This window comes from Nothobranchius furzeri, chromosome 7 (genome assembly GCF_043380555.1).
Source record: "Nothobranchius furzeri strain GRZ-AD chromosome 7, NfurGRZ-RIMD1, whole genome shotgun sequence".
In the NCBI taxonomy this organism is placed as follows: Eukaryota; Metazoa; Chordata; class Actinopteri; order Cyprinodontiformes; family Nothobranchiidae; genus Nothobranchius; species Nothobranchius furzeri.
Window position 1 is genome coordinate 60,906,576 of NC_091747.1, and position 22,565 is coordinate 60,929,140.

Consider the following 22,565-nt stretch of genomic DNA (forward strand, 5'->3'; position numbering starts at 1 on the left):
GTGTGTCACTCGTTTGGCTCTCATCCAGAGCTTCCATTAGGTCATCACCAGACCGTGGCGTAAAAAGGCCCAAGCCACTTTATCCAGGGCCTGAGGAAATAGTCCAGTTTGATGCTTTACTGGTCCGTCTTTCTCGGCAGCTTCTTGTCTGTTTTTCCTTGGTGTGGAAATGTACAGCAGGTCAATAAAAGTGTCATTTTGTTGATTTACTAATTAAAAACCAATGAATTATAAAGCAACAGGTTAGTTTCTCATCTGATGAAGGACACGGGTAACATGAGGTATAAAATACTATATGCTGTCAACTTGGAGTTCTTATTGATGAAGACTTGTCATGGAAATCCCATGTTAGTTACATAAACGGTAAAATTGCCAAATCCTTAGGAGTATTACATAGAGTCAAGTTTTTACTGACTAATTCTGGTTTGTTGGCATTGTACAATTCACTGATTGTTCCATACTTGACTTATTGTGTAGAAATCTGGGGAGCAACATACAAAAACTATACACAACCCTTATTTATTTTACAGAAAAGAGCTCTGAGAATCATCAATTACAGTGGCTGTAGAGATCCATCGAACCCATTGTTTATTAAATATAAATTACTGAAATTTCATGATTTAAAAGACTGGAAAATCATACAAACCATGTATAAAGCCAGTTTAGGTACTCTGCCAACAAACATTCAGGGGATATTTGCAAAGAGAACTAGTAATTACACGCTGAAAGAAACTGATGTGTTTACAAAACCTAGATTTAGAACTAAAATGAAGGAATGGAATATATCTGTAAATGGTGTTAAATTATGGAATAACCTTAAAAGAGAAATCTGCTGTTGTGTCCTTGGCCAAGACACTTAACCCACGTTGCCTGCTGGTGGTGGTTGGAGGGACCGGTGGGGCCAGTGCTCGGCAGCCTCTGTCAGTGCGCTACATCGTAACTCATCCCCACCGGTGTGTGAATGGGTGAATGACTGTGTTGTAAAGTGCCTTGGGGGGTTCCAGGACTCTAGAAGGCGCTATATCAAATACAGACCATTTACAGTTATGCCAGATTTGTACATCAGCATCCATCCATTTATTCACCACTTGTCCGAGGTAAGGCTGGGCAGGGTTGCTGGTATAGAGGCCAATAAGAACAAGCAAAAACCTTTGAATCAATATTTTGTGTTTTGTTTACTTACATACAACCAGTTAAGATGTGTTTTTTGTACAAGTGTCATTTATTTCAGAAAACAGTGCTTATTACATCATCAAACTGCAATATTTATCCAGGCCTAACACATCTTTTTTACAACTCTAGTACAAGTCTATTTACAGGATCCATCTAACAGAAACATACATTTTCATGTGGGCCTTTTAATTGTTACAAAATCCTCAAGTGTTTCCAAAAAATAAAAAATACAGATCGATGATAAATAGATAAATACAGACGTCCAATCAAATGCAGTCATTCAATAAATAAATAGAACAATAAATAACATTCAAGACATCTTTGGCCGAACTCGGGTCACCTCGCTGTCCCCACTGACGTCGGTCTTAATGTCAGAGCACGGAACACCATGCTGACTCTATCAGCTTAGCCGATGGGGCTTCAAAAGAAGAAAATACTGGATATGTGGCATGAAGGAGCAAGTGAAAGAACAATTATATTGAGGCACTTTAAAGGATGTTCCAGGAAATGATAACATTTCCATGCGTCCCCCCCCCCAACCCCCCATGAGGAAACAAAGCATAAGACAAGAAACTGCATTCAAATGACAAGAAATTGAATGGCTGCTCATCTAATCATGTCAGCATGTGTCCCCCCATTTATTTTCTATGTTTTTTGTACAATTGTGGGACTGAGCATGATAAAGTACCATAGAAAATACAAAACAGCGAGCCTGAAACCAAAGAACAAACCACAACTGAAAAAAGACGATGAAATAATGTGACACCAGCAAACAAGAAAACTAATTTTCCCACTTAAGAGTCTGTGAATAACATCAATGTGTGTTCTCCATGTTTGTTGAATTTGACTGAGTTTCTGACTGCTCTCCGAATATCCCTGCCAGTGTCTTAAAGCGAGGCCCCCAGTCACTGAGGTAATCGTAGTCATCCTCAAAGTCTAAAGCGAGGGACTCGATGGAGCTGAGAGACTCGGCAAGGGAGCCATCGCCTTCGTAGGCGTAGGTGGCCAAGGAGTCATACGGCGGGGCCGAGTTGTCCGTGTCGTGTTCTTTCAGACGCTGACTGATGAAATCTTGGATGTCTGCGCTGTCCTGAGACACGGGTGGCCTGGGGCCTCTCTTCATCTCTGGCTTGACATCCCTACGGAACAGGTTGTCCTTGATAACCTTGGGATTGCGAAGCGTCCCCATGTCAAATGCGTGCGTGTCCTCTTCGCCTCCCCCCTCATCGTCGTAATGAATGACGTTGTCTCTGATGTCCTCTTTGGACGACATGAGGGTTTCCTTTTTCTTCTGTCGTCTTAAGCCCACATAGAGAACCACGATAACTGGAGAAACAAATGAAGACAATTCCATTTTAGATCTCTTTCGGATCCATTTTACTCGGGCTTTGTAGCTTTACTTCTAATTTTGACAGGAAATGTCAAGAATCTCGGTGAAAATGGCACATAAAGTAGATTCTAGCATTTCCTCATGACTTTTTGGAGAAGTCCCTTCAGAATTAAGGTCCTCCTATTGATATTATGGTAGGTAACAATTTGAACAATGAGCATCAATAAAATGGTAATGAAATACTCCCATAAGCAGGCTCAAACCAGAGTTGAATGCCATAGAGTTGAATTAAATAATTTTAAATCATGAACATTATGGCTTTAGGACCAAACATTCAACAGCAATGGCAGTTATGGATTTAGTAGATAAAATTTTATCAGCAATTGATATATATATATATATATATATATATATATATATATATATATATATATATATATATATATATATATATATATATATATATATTGCACTTTTTCCGTCTGTATCTTAAACCAATTTTAAACGCATCACCAGGACAAATTGTCCACATTATTAAATTGATTACGTTTACCGTTTGGGGTTCATTTATTTTTCATTTGATTTTTACAGACCCCGCCTTTAGTTTTGGGAGGTTCTACATATTTTAGACGCCACAGCAGACAACCATTGTGTTTTCTTTTATAATGCACAGCAGTAAATTTCCTCCTCTGCCTTCTCACTTGTCAGTGCAATCTGTCTTACTCTGTCTATCTCCCCTCTGTGTCCCTTCCTCTGTATATGCACTGAATAATGCAATAAATGTGTGTTTTTCTTCTGGGTGTGTGATCTATAGCTGCACCTCGGAGGAGGAGTAATAGCCGGAATAACTCTGACATCAGTCAGTAAAATGAAAAAATAAAAAATAAAGTCACAAATAGAATAAAGTAGAAAAAAGGGTTGGAAGAACCCACATAGGTCTCTTTATTTAAACCTTTTTTTACATAATGCTGTTTTTCCCACTCCCTGAAATGATTTGTACAGGGTAGCAGCTCCTCCTTGTGGTCACTTTGCAGATTTCAGGACTCAGAAGCAGATTGGTAACGCAGGGCTGTCTGACTTGTCACGAGTTCTGCTCAAGCCACATCAGGTTTGGAGGAATTGGAAATGCAAATCTCCGCACTGGTTTGCTTAATTTGCATCATCATTTCTCCTCACAGGACAACTGGGTCATCGCAACAAATCCTGCACAGGAGAAGCAAAGAGTCTGTGTGGAAATGCTCACTGTGTGAGTTCTGATTCTCTCTGCCACTTCCCTTCTCAGGGACAGCATGGCAGTTTGGCATCAGCCTCAGCCTCGAGGCGGTGAGTCAACTAGGGGCTTTGAAGACGGTTTTCAGACGAAGGCAACTCACCGCCACAATCCACTGTTTGCTTTTATGCTCGATAACGCCAAACACTCCTACTTAAGTGGATATTTCACATGAATACATTCATGAGGCTCATGAAAGAGGATTAATTATGAGGCATAGTTGTAATTTTAACAGTGGATTCTTTAGTTGGGCCATAAATTAGAAGGAGGAAAAGTAAATACGGCACAATTCAAAGGTCACATGCGCTTATTGTGAAACTTCTTTAACAACCATTCATCCCACATTCTCTTTTTTTTATGCCATGAACCTACATTTACATATCCACAACTATGCAGATGTGTCAGGAAATTAATAGCAGAAGATTAAGGGGGAGTTTTATAACCATGACCTTGTGGGAAACATAAAAAGCTGTAACTTGGGAATCATTGACGGGGCAGCGAGATTGAATTTAGTTTATAGAGCTAAACGGCCCTCCGTTTAATCTTTAACGCCTCGCTGAATGACCATATTCCTGTGAAATTTATAATTAAATGCAGACTCTTCTGGAAAAACTCAGCTCTGACCGTCAGAAAGACGAAAATAGTGGAATACAGATGCTTTAGAGACCGTCTGCACGTGTAAAATAGGACTCTGGTATGAACACATGGCATCAGATGTCTTGGTCACTTGTTTGTTGTTTTAGGTTGTTTTTTTTTTTCAGTTTAGCCAAATGCAGTCTGCATAAAATTGTGTGACTAAATCAACATTTTTCAGACAATTACTGGCTCCTGTCCATGTCTAGACTCTAACATGTTGGTATATTATCATGGCTGCACAGATACAGGCCCTGAACACCAGAGCAACAGCGGCTAAGATCTACCACACCAGACAGGTGCAGGCTATGCAAAGAGGCCCCTGAGACAATCCACCACATAGCTGCAGGGTGTAAGATGCTGGCAGGGAAAGCATCCATGGAACGCCACAACCCAGTGGCTGGCATCGTGTACAGGAACATCTGTGAATGGACTGGAAGCCCCAAGGTCAAAGTGGGTAACACCCCCTAAGGTGGCGGAGAACGAGAGAGCCAAGCTCCCGTGGGACTTCCAGATCCAGATGGACAACATGGTGTTGGTGAACCAACCGAGCATTGTGGTGGTGGACCAGCAAAAGATGACAGCCGTTCGGGTTTATGTGGCAATCCAAGTGGTGGAAACATCAGGAAAAAGGAACACTTGAAACTAGAGAAGCACCAGGGCGTCAAAGAAGAACTCGATTAAGCCTGGAGATGAAGACATCAGTGGTGCCCTTGGTCCTCCCCAGACTGGAGGAGTGGCTAAAGCAGATCCCAGGAAAAACATCAGACATCTCAGTGCAGAAAAGTGCAGCTCTAGGAACAGCTAAGATACTGCAGGACCCTCAAGCTCCCAGGACTCTGGTAGAAGACCCGAGCTTGGACCAACGGACCCTTGACCTAATCTAGACATCATATATAAACTTTTTTACTCAAAAGTTCAAAAAGGTTTGTTTTGGTTATACATGCTTCACATTTTGTATACAGCACATTTTTTTATTTGTTATTGTTTAATAAGTGTTATTATAGTGTCTTAGGGCTACTCAATTAATCAAATTTTAATCCCAATTACGATTTGAGTTTTGAACGGTTAAAAAAACAAAACAAGCTTATTATTTGCTCCTCCCACTTGCGCTGCTACGAGTTGCAAATGAAGTGCTCCTCCCACAGTGTTGCCAACTTAGCGACTTTGACGCTATTTCTAAAAGCTTTTCAGACCCCCTTCATGACTTTTTAAATCTTAAAAGTACCTAGTGAACACCTGAGAAACATCCCTGGTAACCCTTAGCTACTTTCTGGATAACTGTCGTTGACATTTCCTGCAGGTTAGCTAAACACTCCGCCTGCGCTCCGGACCGTTCTTCAGAACATTAGAAAAGGGAATGATGTAGTGATGTGTCAGTCGCTAAAGAAACAGCTCTCGGAGCCCTCAGATCCCAGTTGGATTAACCAGAGTAAGTGACACACACCGTAACTGCGGGCTCCTGAGCTGCTAAAAACGGCTAAATGTGCGCGTGCGGCGTGCTAAACACACGTGCAGCTTGCCCTTGATTGCTGTGAAACCGGGTTGGGGGGTGTAGCTGTGGTTGGGACAGGTAGAAATAGATAGAAATAAGTTCCTCACGCTGATAATTAATAACTAATCTCTCTGAGGACACGGTGCTAGTGCACTCTCCTACAGCACCTTGACACGACTACATAAATGTTAAGCAAAATTTTGTGAACATCAATTTATTTGCGTTTATTTGTTATAAATGCCACTGTATAATTCTTGCTGTCAGTATTTGCAAGATATTGGTATTTGGGTCTGTACTGGTTAGACTTAAATGAGTTAAACCAAGGTCTATAGCCCTTGGGTCATAAACTATGAGCTATAAGTATATTGGTCTTTTTATACTGGGGATCAGGAGTTATTTTAGTGATCATCTTGTTTCTTTTTTATTTTTGTCCTGATTGTCCCCTGAGCAATTTTATGACAAAATAAAAACAAATAAAATTAACATAAATTGAAAAATTATCTTAAATAATCAAGATCTCAATTTCAGTCACAATAATCCTGATTATTATTTTTGCCATTATCGAGCAGCCCTATATATAGTGTCTCTTTTCACATTTAGCTATAATTTGGGAGTAAATTAGATTTTTCATTTTCTTTGTGTTTGAGCAATTTTTGTTTAGAAAATTATAATTTTTCAAGAAGGTTTCGAAAACCAGACAGAAATCATTCAGACATTTTAAATGAGAAACTTTTAAAAAACGTTTTTCTCAGAACATCTGAGCTCACCTCCAAGTGGTTAATAACCAATGTGACTAAGCACGAGGTCCAGACTCCCTAAATCTTTCCTAACAACCAAGGTTTGATGAGTTTAGTTTTGGCAGTCTTCCCGTCAAAGACCAACAAAAGATCATTGACAAAAATAAAAACAAACACAAATCTCCTGAACTTTTGAAGGCTGCTCAAATCACCAGTTGTGCAGGAATAGTTGTGGAATAGAAATGTCAATAATTTGACATTTCATAAAATGTCAACGTGTCTCTTTTTGACAAGAGTACAATGGGAGGATCAATACCACCGAACTGGAGTCTGATTCTGCCACGAGACTTTCCGGCAACCAGGAGAGCCTGGAGCACGGCTCCGTCTCTGACCAATCACACACGACCTGGAAATTCTGGAATGTTTATCCCAAAACAAACTCAGCTTATCTTGGCAGCACTGATGAATCTTTTTCATACTTAAGGCAAGTTCTACTACATGTTTAGCCATGAGGCTTTCGCCCAACTAAAAATCAATTTACATATTTCACAACTTTTCTTCAGGAAGACCAGAGAGCTTGAATATTAGCCGGTTGAGAAGCTTGAAAAACATTATCAGAAATACTAACTAGGGGTGAATTTAATGGATTTAGTTTGCTTTCTGTTAGCCCCAAGACTCTCTGCCTGTGTGTTGGGGTTTACCCCGGGGGACGAGAGGGTAGCTTCCCTGCGCCTTCGGGTCGGGGAACGGGTCCTGACTGTTGTTTGTGCTTCTGGGCCAAATATCAGTTCAGAGTACTCACCCTTTTCGGAGTCCCTGGGATGAGTGCTAGATAGTGCTCCATCAGGGGACTCCATTGTCCTGCTGGGGGACTTCAATGCTCATGTGGGCAATGACAGCATGACCTGGAGGGGTGTGATTGGGAGGAACGGCCCGCCTGATCTGTCTGAACTCGAGTGGTGTTTCGTTATTGGACTTCTGTGCAAGCCGCAGTTTGGCCATAACGAACACCATGTTCGAACATAAGGATGCCCACCGGTACACTTGGTACCAGGGCAGCCTAGATCACAGGTCGATGATAGACTTTGTAGTCATATCATCTGACCTGCGGCCGTATGTTTTGGACACCCGAGTGAAGAGAGGAGCGGAGCTGTCAACTGATCACCACCTGGTGGTGAGTTGGATCAGATGGCAGGGGAAGATGCCGCGGAGACCTGGCAGACCCAAACGCATAGTGAGGGTCTGCTGGGAACGCCTGGCAGAAGAACCTGTCAAGACGGTCTTCAACTCCCACCTCCAGCAGAGCTTTGATCGCGTCCCGAGAGCAGTGGGGGGACATTGACTCCGAGTGAGCTTTGTTTCACTCTGCGATTGTTCAGGCGGCTGTTGCTAGCTGTGGTCGCAAGGTGGCCGGTGCCAGTCGTGGTGGCAACCCCCGTACCTGCTGGTGGACACCAGAGGTTCGGGGAGCCGTCAGGCTGAAGAAGGAGGCCTACAAGGCGTGGCTGGTCTGTGGGTCTCCGGAGGCAGCAGACAGGTACCGGATAGCCAAGCGGGGTGCAGCAGTGGCAGTTGCCGAGGCAAAACCTCGGGCGTGGGAGGAGTTTGGTGAGGCCATGGAGAAAGACTATCGATCGGCTCCAGAGAGGTTCTGGCAAACTGTCTGGCACCTCAGGAGAGGAAGACAGCAACTCACTCACAATGTTTACAGTGGGGATGGGGAGCTGCTGACGTCAAATGGGGCTATAGTCGGACGGTGGAAGGAATACTTTGAGGAGCTCCTCAATCCCACCTACACGCATTGTGAGGAGGAACCAGAGCCGGGAGACCTGGGGATGGACTGTCCAATCTCGGGAGTAGAAGTTGCGGAGGTAGTCAAACAACTACACAGCGGCAGAGCCCCAGGGGCGGATGAGATTCATCCTGGGTATCTCAAGGCTATGGATGTTGAAAGGGCTGTCATGGTTGACACGTCTCTGCAACATTGCGTGGTCATTGGGGGCAGTTCCTGTGGAGTGGCAGACCGGGGTGGTTGTCCCCATCTTTAAGAAGGGTGACCTGAGGGTGTGTTCCAACTATAGGGGGATCACACTCCTCAGCCTCCCTGGAAAGGTCTTCTCCAAGGTACTGGAGAGGAGGGTCCGATCGATAGTTGAATCTCAGATTGAGGAGGAGCAATGTGGTTTTCGTCCTGGCCTTGGAACTGTGGACCAGCTCTATACCCTTGCAAGGGTGATGGAGGGGGCATGGGAGTTTGCCCAATCAATCCACATGTGTTTTGTGGATTTGAAGAAGGCTTATGACCGTGTCCCCAGGGTCACCCTCTGGGGGATGCTCCAGGAGTATGGGGTGGGTGGCTTTCTGTTAAGGGCCATTCAGTCCCTTTACCAGAGGAGAGTGAGTTTGGTCCGCATAGCCGGTAGTAAGTCAGACCTGTTCCCTGTGAGGGTTGGACTCCGCCAGGGCTGCCCTTTGTCATCGGTTCTGTTCATTACCTTTATGGACAGAATTTCAAGGCACAGTCGTGGTGTGGAGTGTGTCGAGTTTGGTGGCAGGAGAATCTTATCTCTGCTTTTTGCCGACGATGTGGTCCTCCTAGCTTCATCCAGCTCTGACCTTCAGCTCTTGCTGGGTAGGTTCGCGGCTGAGTGTGCAGCGGCTGGGTTGAGGATCAGCACCTCCAAATCTGAGACCATGGTTCTCGACAGGAAAAGGGTGGCTTGCCAGCTCCGGATCAAGAGAGAGGTCCTACCTCAAGTGGAGGAGTTTAAGTATCTCGGCGTCTTGTTCACGAGTAAGGGTGGGAGGGATCGTGAGACTGACAGGCGGATTGGTTCGGCGTCTGCAGTGATGCGGACGCTGAGCCGATCTTTCGTGGTGAAGAGGGAGCTGAGCCAGAAAGCCAGGCTCTCGATTTACCGGTCGATCTACGTCCCAATCCTCACCTATGGTCATGAGCTTTGGGTAATGACCGAAAGAACGATTGCAGATACAAGCGGCCAAAATTAGTTTTCTCTGTAGGGTGGCCGGGCTCAGCCTTAGAGGTAGGGTGAGGAGCTCGGACATGCGGGGGTGACTCGGAGTAGAACCGCTGCTACTCTGGATCGAAAGGAGTCAGTTCAGGTGGTTTGGGCATCTGGTCAGGATGCCTCCTGGACGCCTCCGTGGGGTGGTGTTTTGGCACGTCCTGCCAGCAGGAGGCCCCCGGGTCGACCCAGGACACTTTGGAGAGGTTACATCTCCAATCTGGTCCGGGAACACCTTGGGGTCCTGCCGGAGGAGCTGGTGGAGGTGGCCAGGGAGAGGACGGTCTGGAGCTCCCTAGTTGGGATGCTGCCCCCGCGACCCGGATCCGGATAAGCGGAGGAAGACGACGAGTTTGCGTCAGACCTAAGGCCTTTTTCCATTATTAAATGGGGGGGTCCCTCAGGGACCTTGGTCCTCTTTCGTTTGCCATTTATTTGCTTTCTCTGGGGTCAATCTTTCGTAAACATGGCCTAGCGTTCCATTTCTATGCTGACGATTGCCAGATTTACCCTCCATTGTGTCAGGAGAAAGGTCACTCTATCCAGTCCTTTGTGTGACCTGTTTCAATGAGGTGAAGTCTTGGCTAATGGCCAGCTCTCTGCATCTGAATGAGGGAAAGACAGAGCTCATTGTTTTTCACCCCAATAACAGGGCTGTGGGTCGTTATGTTGATCTTGGCCCTCTTTCTCCCAACTCAAAACCAGTTCTCACCAGTTTGGGGGTGAAAATTGACGCTGAACTTAAACTTGATGCTCACATCAACTCTGTGATCCGGTCCAATTTCTTTCATCTGAGACGCCTTGCAAAAATCAAGCCTATGCTGTCGAGAGCCCATATGGAGCGGGTACTCCATGCTTTTGTAATTTCTAGGCTTGATTACTGCAACTCTCTATATGCAGGACTGGGTCAGTAATCACTGCATCGCCTACAGGTTGTGCAGAACAGCGCAGCCAGGTTTCTGACTGGGACTAGGAAACGGGACCACATCAGTCCGGTTCTGGCCTCCCTGCACTGGCTTCCGGTCTGTTATCGTTCACACTTTAAACTCCTTATCTTTGTTTACAATTTCTTCCAGGGTGGTGGTACCCCCTATCTAGCCACACTCCTGAACAGACATTCCCCATCACGCGCTCCTCTGACCAAGGCCTGCTCGCTGTCCCTTGTTCTAGGTGTCGTGGGGACCGGGCTTTCACAGTCCTAAACTCGTCACTCTGGAACCAGCTGCCACCCTCAGTTAGGCTGTCCTCATCTTTGCCAGTCTTTAAGGCCCTGTCCACACGTAGCCGGGATCTGCCAAAGCGTAGATATAAACTATTGGCCTGTCATCCACACGAAAACAGAGTTTTTTTTCACATGAAAACAGATCTTTTTAAAAACTCTGGCCAAAGTGAAGATCTGCGTTTTCTCCGTTTTGGGTGTCTGAGTGTGGACAGACAAAACCGGAGTTTTAAGGTCCGCAACGTCACTTTCCTCGACAAAAAAATGCTGACATCACGTGTGCGACCTGTGTTTACACTAGCCAACAGCATGGATGCCTTCAGAGCTGCGCTCGCTTTATCAATTGTCCAAGCGCTTTTTGCTTGTTTGTTTTTGCAAGTGGAATTACTGCTCCTTGCAGAAGACCACAGACGAAGGACGAGGTTAAGAACGGGGGAAGTACTGCCGCCTACAGGTCTGGCATGTCCTTAACAACGTATTTATCCGGGTACGTGTGGACAGAGTTTTTTTTTAAACGAGGTGGTGAGGATGCAAGTTTTTGGAGGGGCGGATATTCTTAAAAAAAAAACCCGGCTACGTGTGGACTAGGCCTAAGAGTCTTCTAAAAACCCACCTCCTCCACTTGGCGTTCCCTGAACGTGTTTGAGTTTGGCCCTCTTTTATGTTTTTATTTTCCTGTTTTCATTGGTCTCTTTATCTCTTGTTTTATCCATTTGTTTCTACTTTAATGTTTTACCTTTTTTACACTATTTGAATTGCTTTTATTATCCATTTATTCATTGTGTTTCACATTTTTTATGTACTGTGTTCAGCGCCTTGGGCTTCCTGACAGGGTCGCGGAAGGCGCTTTATAAATAAAGCTTTGATTGATTGATTGATTGATTGATTAAATTCAGATGTTTGTAAGCTTTCGCTAATATGAGAAAGCAACTCTTGCGACAGATCTCACCTAACAGGATGATGATGCACAGAAGGATGGCGATGAGCGCTCCTGTGCTCAGACCCACAGGAAGGAAGATGGCCTCTGCGCTGCATGTTAGCAGGGATCCGTCCAGTTCACAGCCACACACACGGATGGTGAGGGTTCCTGTGCTGCTCTTTGGTGGGTAGCCATTATCGTCGATCACAACGGGCAGGAAGTAGATCTCCTGTAGACGCCGCCTGAAGCCGCTCCGCTTAGTTATAATTCCAGCTGTGTTATCTGTAAAAACCAAGGAAAGGTTTGGGTTTCTGGTGGTGCTCATCAACAGGTAGTAAAAGAAAATCAGAAAAATACAAGTTAGGAAATTGTTGTTCAAACATATTTAGGGAAAAGCTATTTTTTATCTCTACAGGTTAGAAAGTCTTCTAACAAAGTGAAAGAACATATTTCTTCCAGTATCAGTCAAATTACAGCATCTGAGCTTGATCCATAACCTGGAGGTCTTCGTACAAGAAAGATGAACATTTTCTGCATTTGTTTGATTTCAAACACTCTTCAAAAGCCTCTCAGAATGAGATGTAACCCCCCCAATTCATATCAAAGTCACGTTTTCATCAAAGTTCTTCTGGTTTTCTTTTTAAAGCTACCAAACCCAAATCACTGCCTGGCATTTTCATCTCATCCAATCTGTTCTGATCCGTGGAGAGCTGTTATTTCATGATCTCTTCACCAGATAAGCTACGATAGATGCACGCTGAGAAATTGATAAAACGCACAAGTTGAGAGAACGGCTGGATGAGTAGTGGTTGTGTTGAACACAGGGCCACGGTGAGAGAACGTGTCTGCTCAGCCTCGAACCTGCCTGTTCCTGTCTTCCACAGCCACGTTGTCTGACCCCTGTCGACCCGAGTTTGCTTTACTAACAAAGCCGCACTCCTCGTCCTGACAGGAGGTCAGGCGTTTTAACACACCTTGCATGTTGTGCACAGCCCTGATTTTTGTTTGCCTCTCTGTCTCTCTCCTGCTGAAGCTGTGTGTTGCGTTGCCTTTGGTGTTTGGATACCCTGTCCCTGCCCATCAGATCCTGGTCCGTTTTCAGAGAGTGTGTTTCCAAGGCTACTAGCAGTCAAGACACTGAAAGACAGTGTGTCCAAAAGGTAAAAGTGGATCAGAGGTTCAGACCTGGGCTTGTCAGGGATGGTGAATGCATTCGTTTCCCCGACCCCACACTGCCATGTCCCACTTTTCAATGCACGTCTTCCTGGTCTGACTTCAAAGAACTGGGCGAGAGCACGCTGCAGAGTGTCGAATGGCCTTATCAGACCAACTGATGCTTTAAAGTTATTTTCAGAAGTGAAATTTGACACCTCAGAAACCTTAGAAAGGGATTCAACCACTAATTAATCCAGAAACATGATATTAAATCATCTTGGATTTATTTAGATTAATCCATTAACAACAAATTAGCATGTTTGGTTCAGACTGATCCATAATTTAGTTATTTTTATGTGCCTTTATTAGAAAACCAATCGCTGTTGCCCACCCAATAAGCTAGCCCTAACCATCCTTGCTTTTAGATTTTTGAACAAAAGACGTCATAATTTCTTAACATCAGATGAGTTTAGACAACTTTTATAGATGAGCTTCTTAGATTCTTAATGGGTCAAGTTAAACTGTTCTTTGGAGGACATTGACATAAAAAGTAGCCTAGAAATCTAGTGCAGAGACAGTTTAAAAGAAAATAGTTGATTCTGCTCCTACGAGATTTTATTTAAATAGGATGGTAGCCAGGCTAACTTAAATGAACTCAGAGACACACTTTTAAAATAATTGCATAATTCAAGCCGTCCACAGGGAGTAAAACTGAGGAAATCAGCATCAAACCCTTTTAAATACATAGTCATCATCAAGACTGCTACGACAACCAATCAGAGTATTATTTTTGTGGTATGGTCTTGCTAACTGGAGGAAACATGCTTTATACTCTTTCAATAAACACATGCGTTATTGCTGATTTGATATTGACATTGATGGTAAAGTTGTTCTAAATTCTCTCATAAATAAAATAAAGTCAGAATTTCACCACAATTGCAACAGTTGTCTAGCCTGGCAAGCCAGACTAAATAAATGTATTATTTAGTCTGGCCACGCTCCACTGACGGCTCTCGGTTGTGGGGCGGGTTTTACCGTTGTCTTTCAAATGATCTCTGCATTCCACTGGACAATGAATGTGACATACTCTTGTTTCACTCTGTTGCATCACCCCACCCACCAGGCATATAGAGTGCCCTGATTGGCCCACAAAGCGGATAAAGCTCTGTGATTTGTTCACTAAGCAGATAGAGCACTATGATTGGCCCACCATTATGGACCAATCACAGCTCTTTATGTGTTTGAAACCCTTCTAGAGAGCTGTGATTGACTAGCCAGAGTCCTGGTAGGAGCTGCGGAGGTTCCAGTGGAGCATGCCTAGACCGAATTTTGCAAAACAAGAATTTGGTCTAGTTCACTAGGCTAACAGTTTTCTACACCATCACTCCATTTCTGTTGATGTTGAGCTCCAAACTTCTGAGACGATTTGTGCTGCATAAATGTGTGTTCCTGTGGATCTACCACAGGATCTACCTGGATTGAAATCAGAGACCAATCACCTGATGAATCAGTTGGGGGTGTACATTTAAAAATGCTCTTCCTGTTTTGGTCTTCATTCACACTTTTGGAGTGAATTTGAATGAATATTTTAGACCCGACATTCCTTCAGACATTTATGCTATGAACTTTTGTGTACGTCTTGTATTCAAACACTTACTTCCAAAGTCTCGAATTGTAAAATTCTTGTTCTTTACGTCGTCTTTTGATGTCCTGAAGGAGAACTGCTGTCCAGAACTGGGTAGGTCCTGGTCTTTAGCGCTGAATATCTGAATCACCTGATGAAACATTAAGAATACAGCTTTGAATAAAACATAGAAACGTAAGATTCTCCCACAGACTTTGTGGTACACGGGCAGTCGTTTTCATCATGAAATAATCTGTCGATTTTTCCAGCGGTGAAGGGAAAGCTATTAAAGTCCTGGGGAGAACGCATGGCAGACTTACCAGGCAGTGAATTGTTCTCCCTGTCATTTTGGATACAGCCACTGAGCACTTGATTGAAAACTTGTTGAAGTTCCTACATCACCTCAACATTGCACGGTGATGGATTAACTTCATTCAAAGCTGCTGGAGCTTGCTCAGTGGTTATAATTCCAGACTGAGCCTCGGCTGCTTGGAATAAGAACCTGAATCTCAAAAATGTTGGAAGAGAAAATGTCACAGACGCAGAGTTGGAGCCATGTGGAGAGCAAAGAAAATGATTTTTCTCCTACCCCTCCAAAAAAAACTTCTTAGATCATCAGCAAATACATTTGACAAGTTTGGAGCATGACACAGAATCACAAACGTAAAACACGGCTGCAGCAGGATGTTTTTATGTGTTTTTGTCTGTTGGGATGTGTTGAAATGCTGACATAACCATGTTCCACCACTAGGTGGCAACTAACCCTAACTTCCTTATAACTGGCATATCAAAATGCAAAGTATGAACTTTTGTAATCTGGATACATTTCATTCCAAAACCTGTTTTCATTTCTTTAATATTTATATTTCCTCTCAATAAGACTATTTTGGTGCCTGGAGTTTATGGCGATTTATGGTGATTAGAGTTTTAATACAGGATGAATGATATATGACCCGTACTTGTATAGTGCCTCCAAAGTGCTTTACACTGCAGTGTATCATTCATCCATTCACACACTGGTTTGTGAATGGATGAATGACAGAGGCTGCTGAGCACTGGCCCCACCGGTCCCTCCGACCACCACCAGCAGGCAAGGTGGCCAAGGACACAACAGCAGATTTCTCAGTCCGGAGCCGGGATCGAACCTGCAACCTTCCGATTACTGGACAACCCGCTCAACCTGTTGAGCTACTGCTGCCCCCCAAGCAAAAGCTCCCAAAAATAAAGTTATTTACAGGGAATGAAGTTGTGTCAGTTGTGTGATTTACAGACTCAGGAATAATCTCCCTTTACTGCTTTGGTTTCAAATCCAATCCAGTCAACATATGACAGATCCCAGGCTCATGATCATAGCAGAAATACTCAGTTTTGGAGTGTTTTTTTTTTATTACTTCTTGCTTCATTTCTTATTTTTCCCAAAAAGCTTCTGAATAATTTTCTCATGAATAAAGAAACATATAGAGTCAGACTTTAAAATTGGGAGCTGAATTTAGTGAAACACGTTTCCAAGCATCATTCCTGCAGACACTTCTAACATAAGATCGATCCCTCCTGTCTTTGAGCTTGCATTGAATCATCGTCTCTCGCAGCGGAGCTGTGTTCCTCTCCCTGACCTGCCGAGGACCTCGTGCCCCTCGAGCCCCGGGCCCCCCCACATGCAGGAGCGAGTAATCAGCCCCTGCTGTCTTGTTGCATTATTCTGATTGTGTGTAGCTCTCTCTGTTTACCCTCTCAGTATTTGAATAAAACTCCCTGCAGGGGAGTAAACCTGACACAGCTGTGATGAATGTCCTGTTGAGCTCCCTGCAGCAGATGTAAAGTTCACACTCTCCAACCGAACCAGCTCTGGGAGGAGACTATCGTGTTACAGCCGTATTTGTTTTATTTATATTCTGACTTTTTTACTGTTTCAGTAGTACTTAGAAGAAAAAAAAAGTTTTAAACTAAACACATTCATTTTATAATAGCTACAAAACAACATGTTTTGCTTTATTTAATTCTATAACTGTATAATGCTAATAAAATAAATAAATAAATAAATAAATACTTGGGCCTTTGTCATCTGCAGATCCTCCACCAGAGGGCAGTGTACATGTCCAGGACTGGATTTGACAGGTTTCTGATGAAGGCACTAATCCTGATGCTGGTTTGATGCTAATTTTTGAATGTCAGTCATTTCAAAATAAAAGCATATCTTGTCAGATATTGCCATCAATCACACGATGAATTACTAACATTAGACACATATTTCTACAATTTAGTTTATGGGTGTGTAACACGATAATCTGCTTATGAACCAAACCCCACCTTAAATGGTTTAACCATCACCATCTATGTGGCGTGCACAATTTTATCTTCTGCCTCTTTAAGCCATCACTCATAACTTGCCCTAAGCAGCTGATTGGATGATTTTCAAACATCTTGCAGGTGTGCTTCTGTTACATTTGAGTCAAAAAGCAGAAGAAATAAACTAAAACTGTGTTTTCTTCAAGAAGAAAACACATAAATGCAATCTTTGCTTTCTGTATGGCGTCAGATGTTTTAGCTGCACAAGGAGGCATTTAACCATAACAGGAAAGGAGCAACTGAAACGGCAGCATGAGGTCTTTAATTAGAGTTCCTCGTGCAAAACTCCTCCTTGTATTCCTTGCATCTATTTCCCGCCTCCCTGTGATCCCGGGTGAGGCTGCCAGACCCGCGACCGCCTGCTACTGTGAGCCGTTTTAGATGCTAAAGCTTCTACTTCCACACTCAGCTGCTCTGTAAGTAAAGAAAGATAAGAGTCACGGCTAAATGCTGTAAACATCGCCGTAATTACTGCAACATAATAAGCCGATTCGCTGGTTTAGCATTTCAATGCAGTGCCATAAATTGCGAAGGGGAAGACTAGAAGAGTCACATTAGAGAACAGGCTGCACTGAATTTACCTCATGATTTGTTTTATGTTTCCTTTCATGTTGCTTTTTTTCCCATTTCACACTTGACCGGCTGAATCAGCGTAAGGTCGTTTATTAAATCGGGAAAAGTCCTTCTGTTCACGTTTTGGCCTCAACTGCGATCTCTTTCGTTTGTAAATCTCTGCCCTCCTTCCTGCTCACGTTAAAATGAAAATCATGAGTCGTTTTTTTCTTGCTCGAATTCATCCCGGTTACAGATTATTTTCGATCAGATGTGCCGCAGTGTGAGGCCCTACAGTACAAGCAGTTTGTGTGTATTTCAGCTGAGTGAGTGCAGATAATCATCAAGGGGTTGAGGGGAGGTGGGGAAACGTCTGATGGATTTTTCAAGAGAGCGATCTGCAATTCTTTATCATCCCCCAGCTGTTCTCAACACCTGGCGGAGTCACGCTGTGGAAACGCAGCGGGGAAGTCTGTGCCGTGGAGCGACGGCCGAGAGAGGAAAAAACAAGGAAGAGTGGGAAAAGAGATAAGTGCAGATTATAGGGAATCAGGAGATGAAGAGATTTCAAATGCAAACTCATTTTTTTACCAATTTATTTATGTCTTATGATAAACTGTCAGGATTTTAATCCAATTTTAGGCGTTAAAATTAAACTTTTAAATGTAATATTTTGTAAAGTGTGTCAGTTACATACATATATATCCTGTATGTGTGTATATATATATATATATATATGCATATATATGCATATTTATATGCATATATATATATATATATGCATATATATGCATATATATATATATGCATATATATATGCATATATATGCATACTGTATATATACATACACAACTTCAACTTTCTCAAAGCAGAATGTCTTGTCAAATAATTTGTTTGATGCTAATTTCAACAGACTAATTTTTAACATTTTCTTACTTTTTTCTCATCATTTAACTTTTTTTGTTTTCAAAATTAAAATTCTACTTGAAAGATTTTCACTTCAATTTTTAATTTACAGTTATGCTACAGCCGGTGTTAGCTGGGCATTTTGACAATATTTTCAAAAGTAAAGAACAAAATGAAGTTTTACTTCTGTGTGACAAAAACTGCTCTTAATTTTGAATTTCAGTACAAAAAAAAGAAGAAAAATCAGCTCTAAAAAGTCTGAAAACACATTTCACAACTTTGCAAACGTGTCTGCCCTTTAATGAGATTCCCTGAGGTGTGACTCGTTCACATTCATGACTTGTTTACTCCAGCTTTAATAAAACTTTTACAAGTCAAACTTTTCCCAGCAATCAGCAGCCATTAGCCCCTAAAACACACACGCGAAGCACTCTGAGACTTGAAATGATTGATGGCTGAGAAGCAGGAGAATGCTGTTAAGAGACAGCGAAGCCTTTTCAGCAAGCTGTTTCATCAGTCTGTAACGCAATTAATGAAATGCCAGCAAACAGGAAAAGAAGAGGTCAAGGTGACTTTGGGAGGACTACGAAGAAAACTCCTGGATCCACGACGCCAGTGAAAGTAATGTACTGATTGACAGAATATTCAATAGTGTGAGCAATGACTTAAGAAGAATCATCTTTCTAAGAAAACTCCCCATGTTGCACACAGCTTCCTGCATGGTGAGGACTAAACATCCCTGGAAAGTCATCAAGCGAAACACGTTTTTCAAATTGAGCCCGTCTTTGATGAGGTCGTTTGGATTCAAATGCATAGCTGTATCTGTTAGGAGCGCAGCGTGTTCTCTTTAGAGCATCAAAGCTATTTTGACTCAATCATGTTGGAAGAAACCTGGTGAATTCACACGTCGAGGAAGACGGCACCGCCTTCAAACAAAGAGCACAGCCGTCGCTTTGATTGGCCTCAGAAACGCCGAAAAATCCTCGATGTGAGGAAGCATTCGCGGTTATTTGATAGACTGCCGAAGAAGCTGTCCTCACACACACACACACACACACACACACACACACACACACACACACACACACACACACACACACACACGCTAACTGCATATGGATTCCAGCTAATGGGCTAATTTACAGGCACGGGTAGTTCACAATGAAGCCCGGCGGATTCTGAGCTGCATCCCAAATCTGAATGTGAAATAAACTCTGGAGCAGCAGACGTTCAAAGCCCTGCCGCTCCTCGTGATTGCTTCTCCTTCTGATGTGAACTCCGCGACACAATCAGTTTAATATCGAGATTCAAACCTTCATGCTGCAGGAGAAAATCAAAACAAACAGCTTTTACGTAAGAGAGCCACATTAAGATCAGGCTTGTTACAAGTAACTTTAGGTGAGATTTTATTCTAGTCACCTGCACAAATGATCATTTTTTCAGCACTTTAATTTGCTAAACTTTATCTGCAAATGTTTGTTTTGCCTGTTTTATCAAGCAGAAGTCACTAATCTTTTTGTTGTTCAATGCTGGAACAAATAAAGCAAAAAACAAGATAAAAGCTTGAATTTGGATGAAAATTAACTCCTTTTAGAGGTTGTGTTCTGCAGAAAATAGTTTTTGCCTGTGCAACATCCATGCCCTGATAAACTAACAAGTAATTAAAAGGCTCCACCTGCTGCACTGAAATGATGTGCTAATTGCTGAATCAATAATTATCTGTGATGCACCATGTGCATGAGTCTGAAATGGGCCATTTCACATCATCAGGCTACTTCAAGTGCATTAAGTGCTTCAAGTAGACTGATTGCTTGAGAGTAGCTTCAGTATGACAGAAATGTGGTCCTCCCACAAGATGTAGAAGTGGGACTTAGGACTTGCCTATGTGAAAACCCTTTCATAAATATGGTATTGTTTCTAGAAATGTCTTCAGATGCAACACTAACTCCTGTTGTAACTACTCCAGGCCTTCGTGTGGTGCTATAACAAGGTCACACAACTACTTCGAAACAAGGAGTGGTGAATGAGCCTAAAACATACTTTGGATTCGATGACTATACGTGTCTAGAGCCCCAAGGACAAAGATGGAAAACAAGGTAAAAAGTATACAAAATTATTAATAGTAATCGGCAAAAACGTCTAGTATCACGAATGATCATCGTTGTTTTTCCCCGTTTTTACTCTTTTATTGACCCAGCTTTTACATAACAGGCACGTATTAGACACCCAACGATTCCGCTACTTTTCCTCTGACTCAAAATGACAAAATTTGACAGAGCCGAGGTTCAGCTTTTGAGATAATTTTGTTTGTTTGGCACAACTGGCCTAACTTTAATTGAGGAAGTTGTCATATTCCATCCACCCATTGTTGTTCGCTGATCCAGAGTCGGGTCGCGGGGGAAGCAGCCTAAACAGGGAGCCCAGACTTCCTTCTCCCCAACCACTTGAGCCAGCTCCTCCCGGGTAATCCCAAGGCGTTCCCTGGCCAGCTGGGAAACATAGTCCCTTTAGGCATCCTGACCAGATGCCCGAGCCACCTCAACTGGCTCCTCTCGATGTGGAAGAGCAGCGGGTCTACTCCGAGCCCCTCCCAGACGACCGAGCTTCCCACCCTATCTCTAAAGCCCTTTTCAGATTGACATTCTGGAATATGTGTTGACAATTCAGTCTGGTTTTTAACCAGAACTGTGTTTTCAGACACAACACTTTTGTACCTGAACTTGTCCTTTCGGCTGCCTTCACACAGCAGGGAAAAGTTCCAGATGTCTGAGGGGGAGGGGGTGGGAAGGCTGTACCCGGATATTGCGTAAACATAGTGTGGCGGGCGTACGTGCGTCATTTACCCAAACAAAGACATTCAGTCAAACATGGCAGACGAAGAGATAGAATTCCTCTCAATGATCGGACTTATGTTAAGCATAATTCTGCGCACACGAAGACGCATAAGAGACCTGGATGATGAAGCTCAGTGGTTAAAGGAATCACGGAAGCGGTGGGAAGCGGTGTGAAGCGCTCTGTCGCACGTCTAGGAGACGGTGCCGTAGGAGGCGAGCTGCCATAGCCTAGTGAAATAGACCAAATTCTTGCTTTGCAAAGTTTGGTCTAGACATGCTCCATTGGAACCTCCACAGCTCCTACCAGGACTCTGGCTAGCCAATCACAACTCTTAGAGGGCTTTCAAACACATAAAGAGCTGTGATTGGTCCATAATGGTGGGCCAATCATAGTGCTCTATCTGCTTAGTGAACAAATCACAGAGCTTTATCCGCTTTGTGGACCAATCAGGGCACTCTATATTCCTGGTGGGTGGGGTGATGCAACAGAGTGAAACAAGAGTACGTCACATTCATTTTCCAGTGGAATGCAGAGATAATTTGAAAGACAACGGTAGAACCCGCCCCACAACCGAGAGCCGTCAATGGAGCGTGGCCAGACTAAATAATACATTTATTTAGTCTGGCTTTAGTCTGGCTTGCCAGGCTAGAGCTGCTATGATTCGCCGCATGCTACAGGAGCGAGCTATCTAGGTGCGCACAGCGTCCCCCAGTACCCCCCTCCTCCCCCTCCTCCCTGTCCGGAACTCGACCTCACCAGTCTGAAACAGCCACCCTGTCCGTAACAAGTCTGGACCTGTTACTAGGGGCTTCGTCCGGTTTAATTACGGAAAAGGTTATCCGGATGTTTGTATTCAGACACAAAGGTCTTACGGACAGAGTCCTGAACATTTCCGTTTTTCATGGCCTGTCTGAAGGGGGCTTAAGGGAGATCCCAGCCACGCTGCAGAGAACACTAATTTCAGTCACTTGTATCCGCAATCTCGTTCTTTTGGTCACTACCCAAAGCTCGTGACCAAGGTGAGGGTAGGAACGTAGATCAACTGGGAAATCGAGAGCTTTGCCTTCCGGCTCAGGTCTCTCGTCACCATGACAGACCGGTAAAAAAATAATTGTCACATATTTCTAATATTTAAAATTTAAAAAGAAGGTATTTTTCTGTCTATTCATTTAGTTTTTATTTAGTTTTTTTTTTTTTTAGAAGTGGGGGCGTCTATCTATATTGGCATTCAATCAAATCAAGAGTTTGATAATATTGTTACATCAGATGTGGGTAGAAAATTTGACATTGAACTTCTCTAGTTCTAGCCTACTTTAAAAGTTAAGGATACTGAATTAATGACCA

At 43.3% G+C, this 22,565-nt stretch overlaps 1 protein-coding gene across 1 annotated transcript in view; it reads right to left on the reverse strand.

The window, feature by feature from the left end:
• Positions 1 to 1,156: 1,156 nt before the first annotated feature.
• The window catches only part of LOC107383082 (cadherin-12), a 186,511-nt gene continuing 165,102 nt past the window's right edge, over positions 1,157 to 22,565 (reverse strand). The window contains exons 10-12 of the mRNA XM_015955509.3: positions 14,615 to 14,732; positions 11,833 to 12,084; positions 1,157 to 2,499 (exon numbers count right to left, since the gene is read on the reverse strand). Of these exons, the coding sequence (XP_015810995.3) occupies positions 1,988 to 2,499; positions 11,833 to 12,084; positions 14,615 to 14,732 (882 nt within the window). The 3' untranslated portion in view covers positions 1,157 to 1,987. The remainder of the gene's footprint in view (positions 2,500 to 11,832; positions 12,085 to 14,614; positions 14,733 to 22,565) is intronic.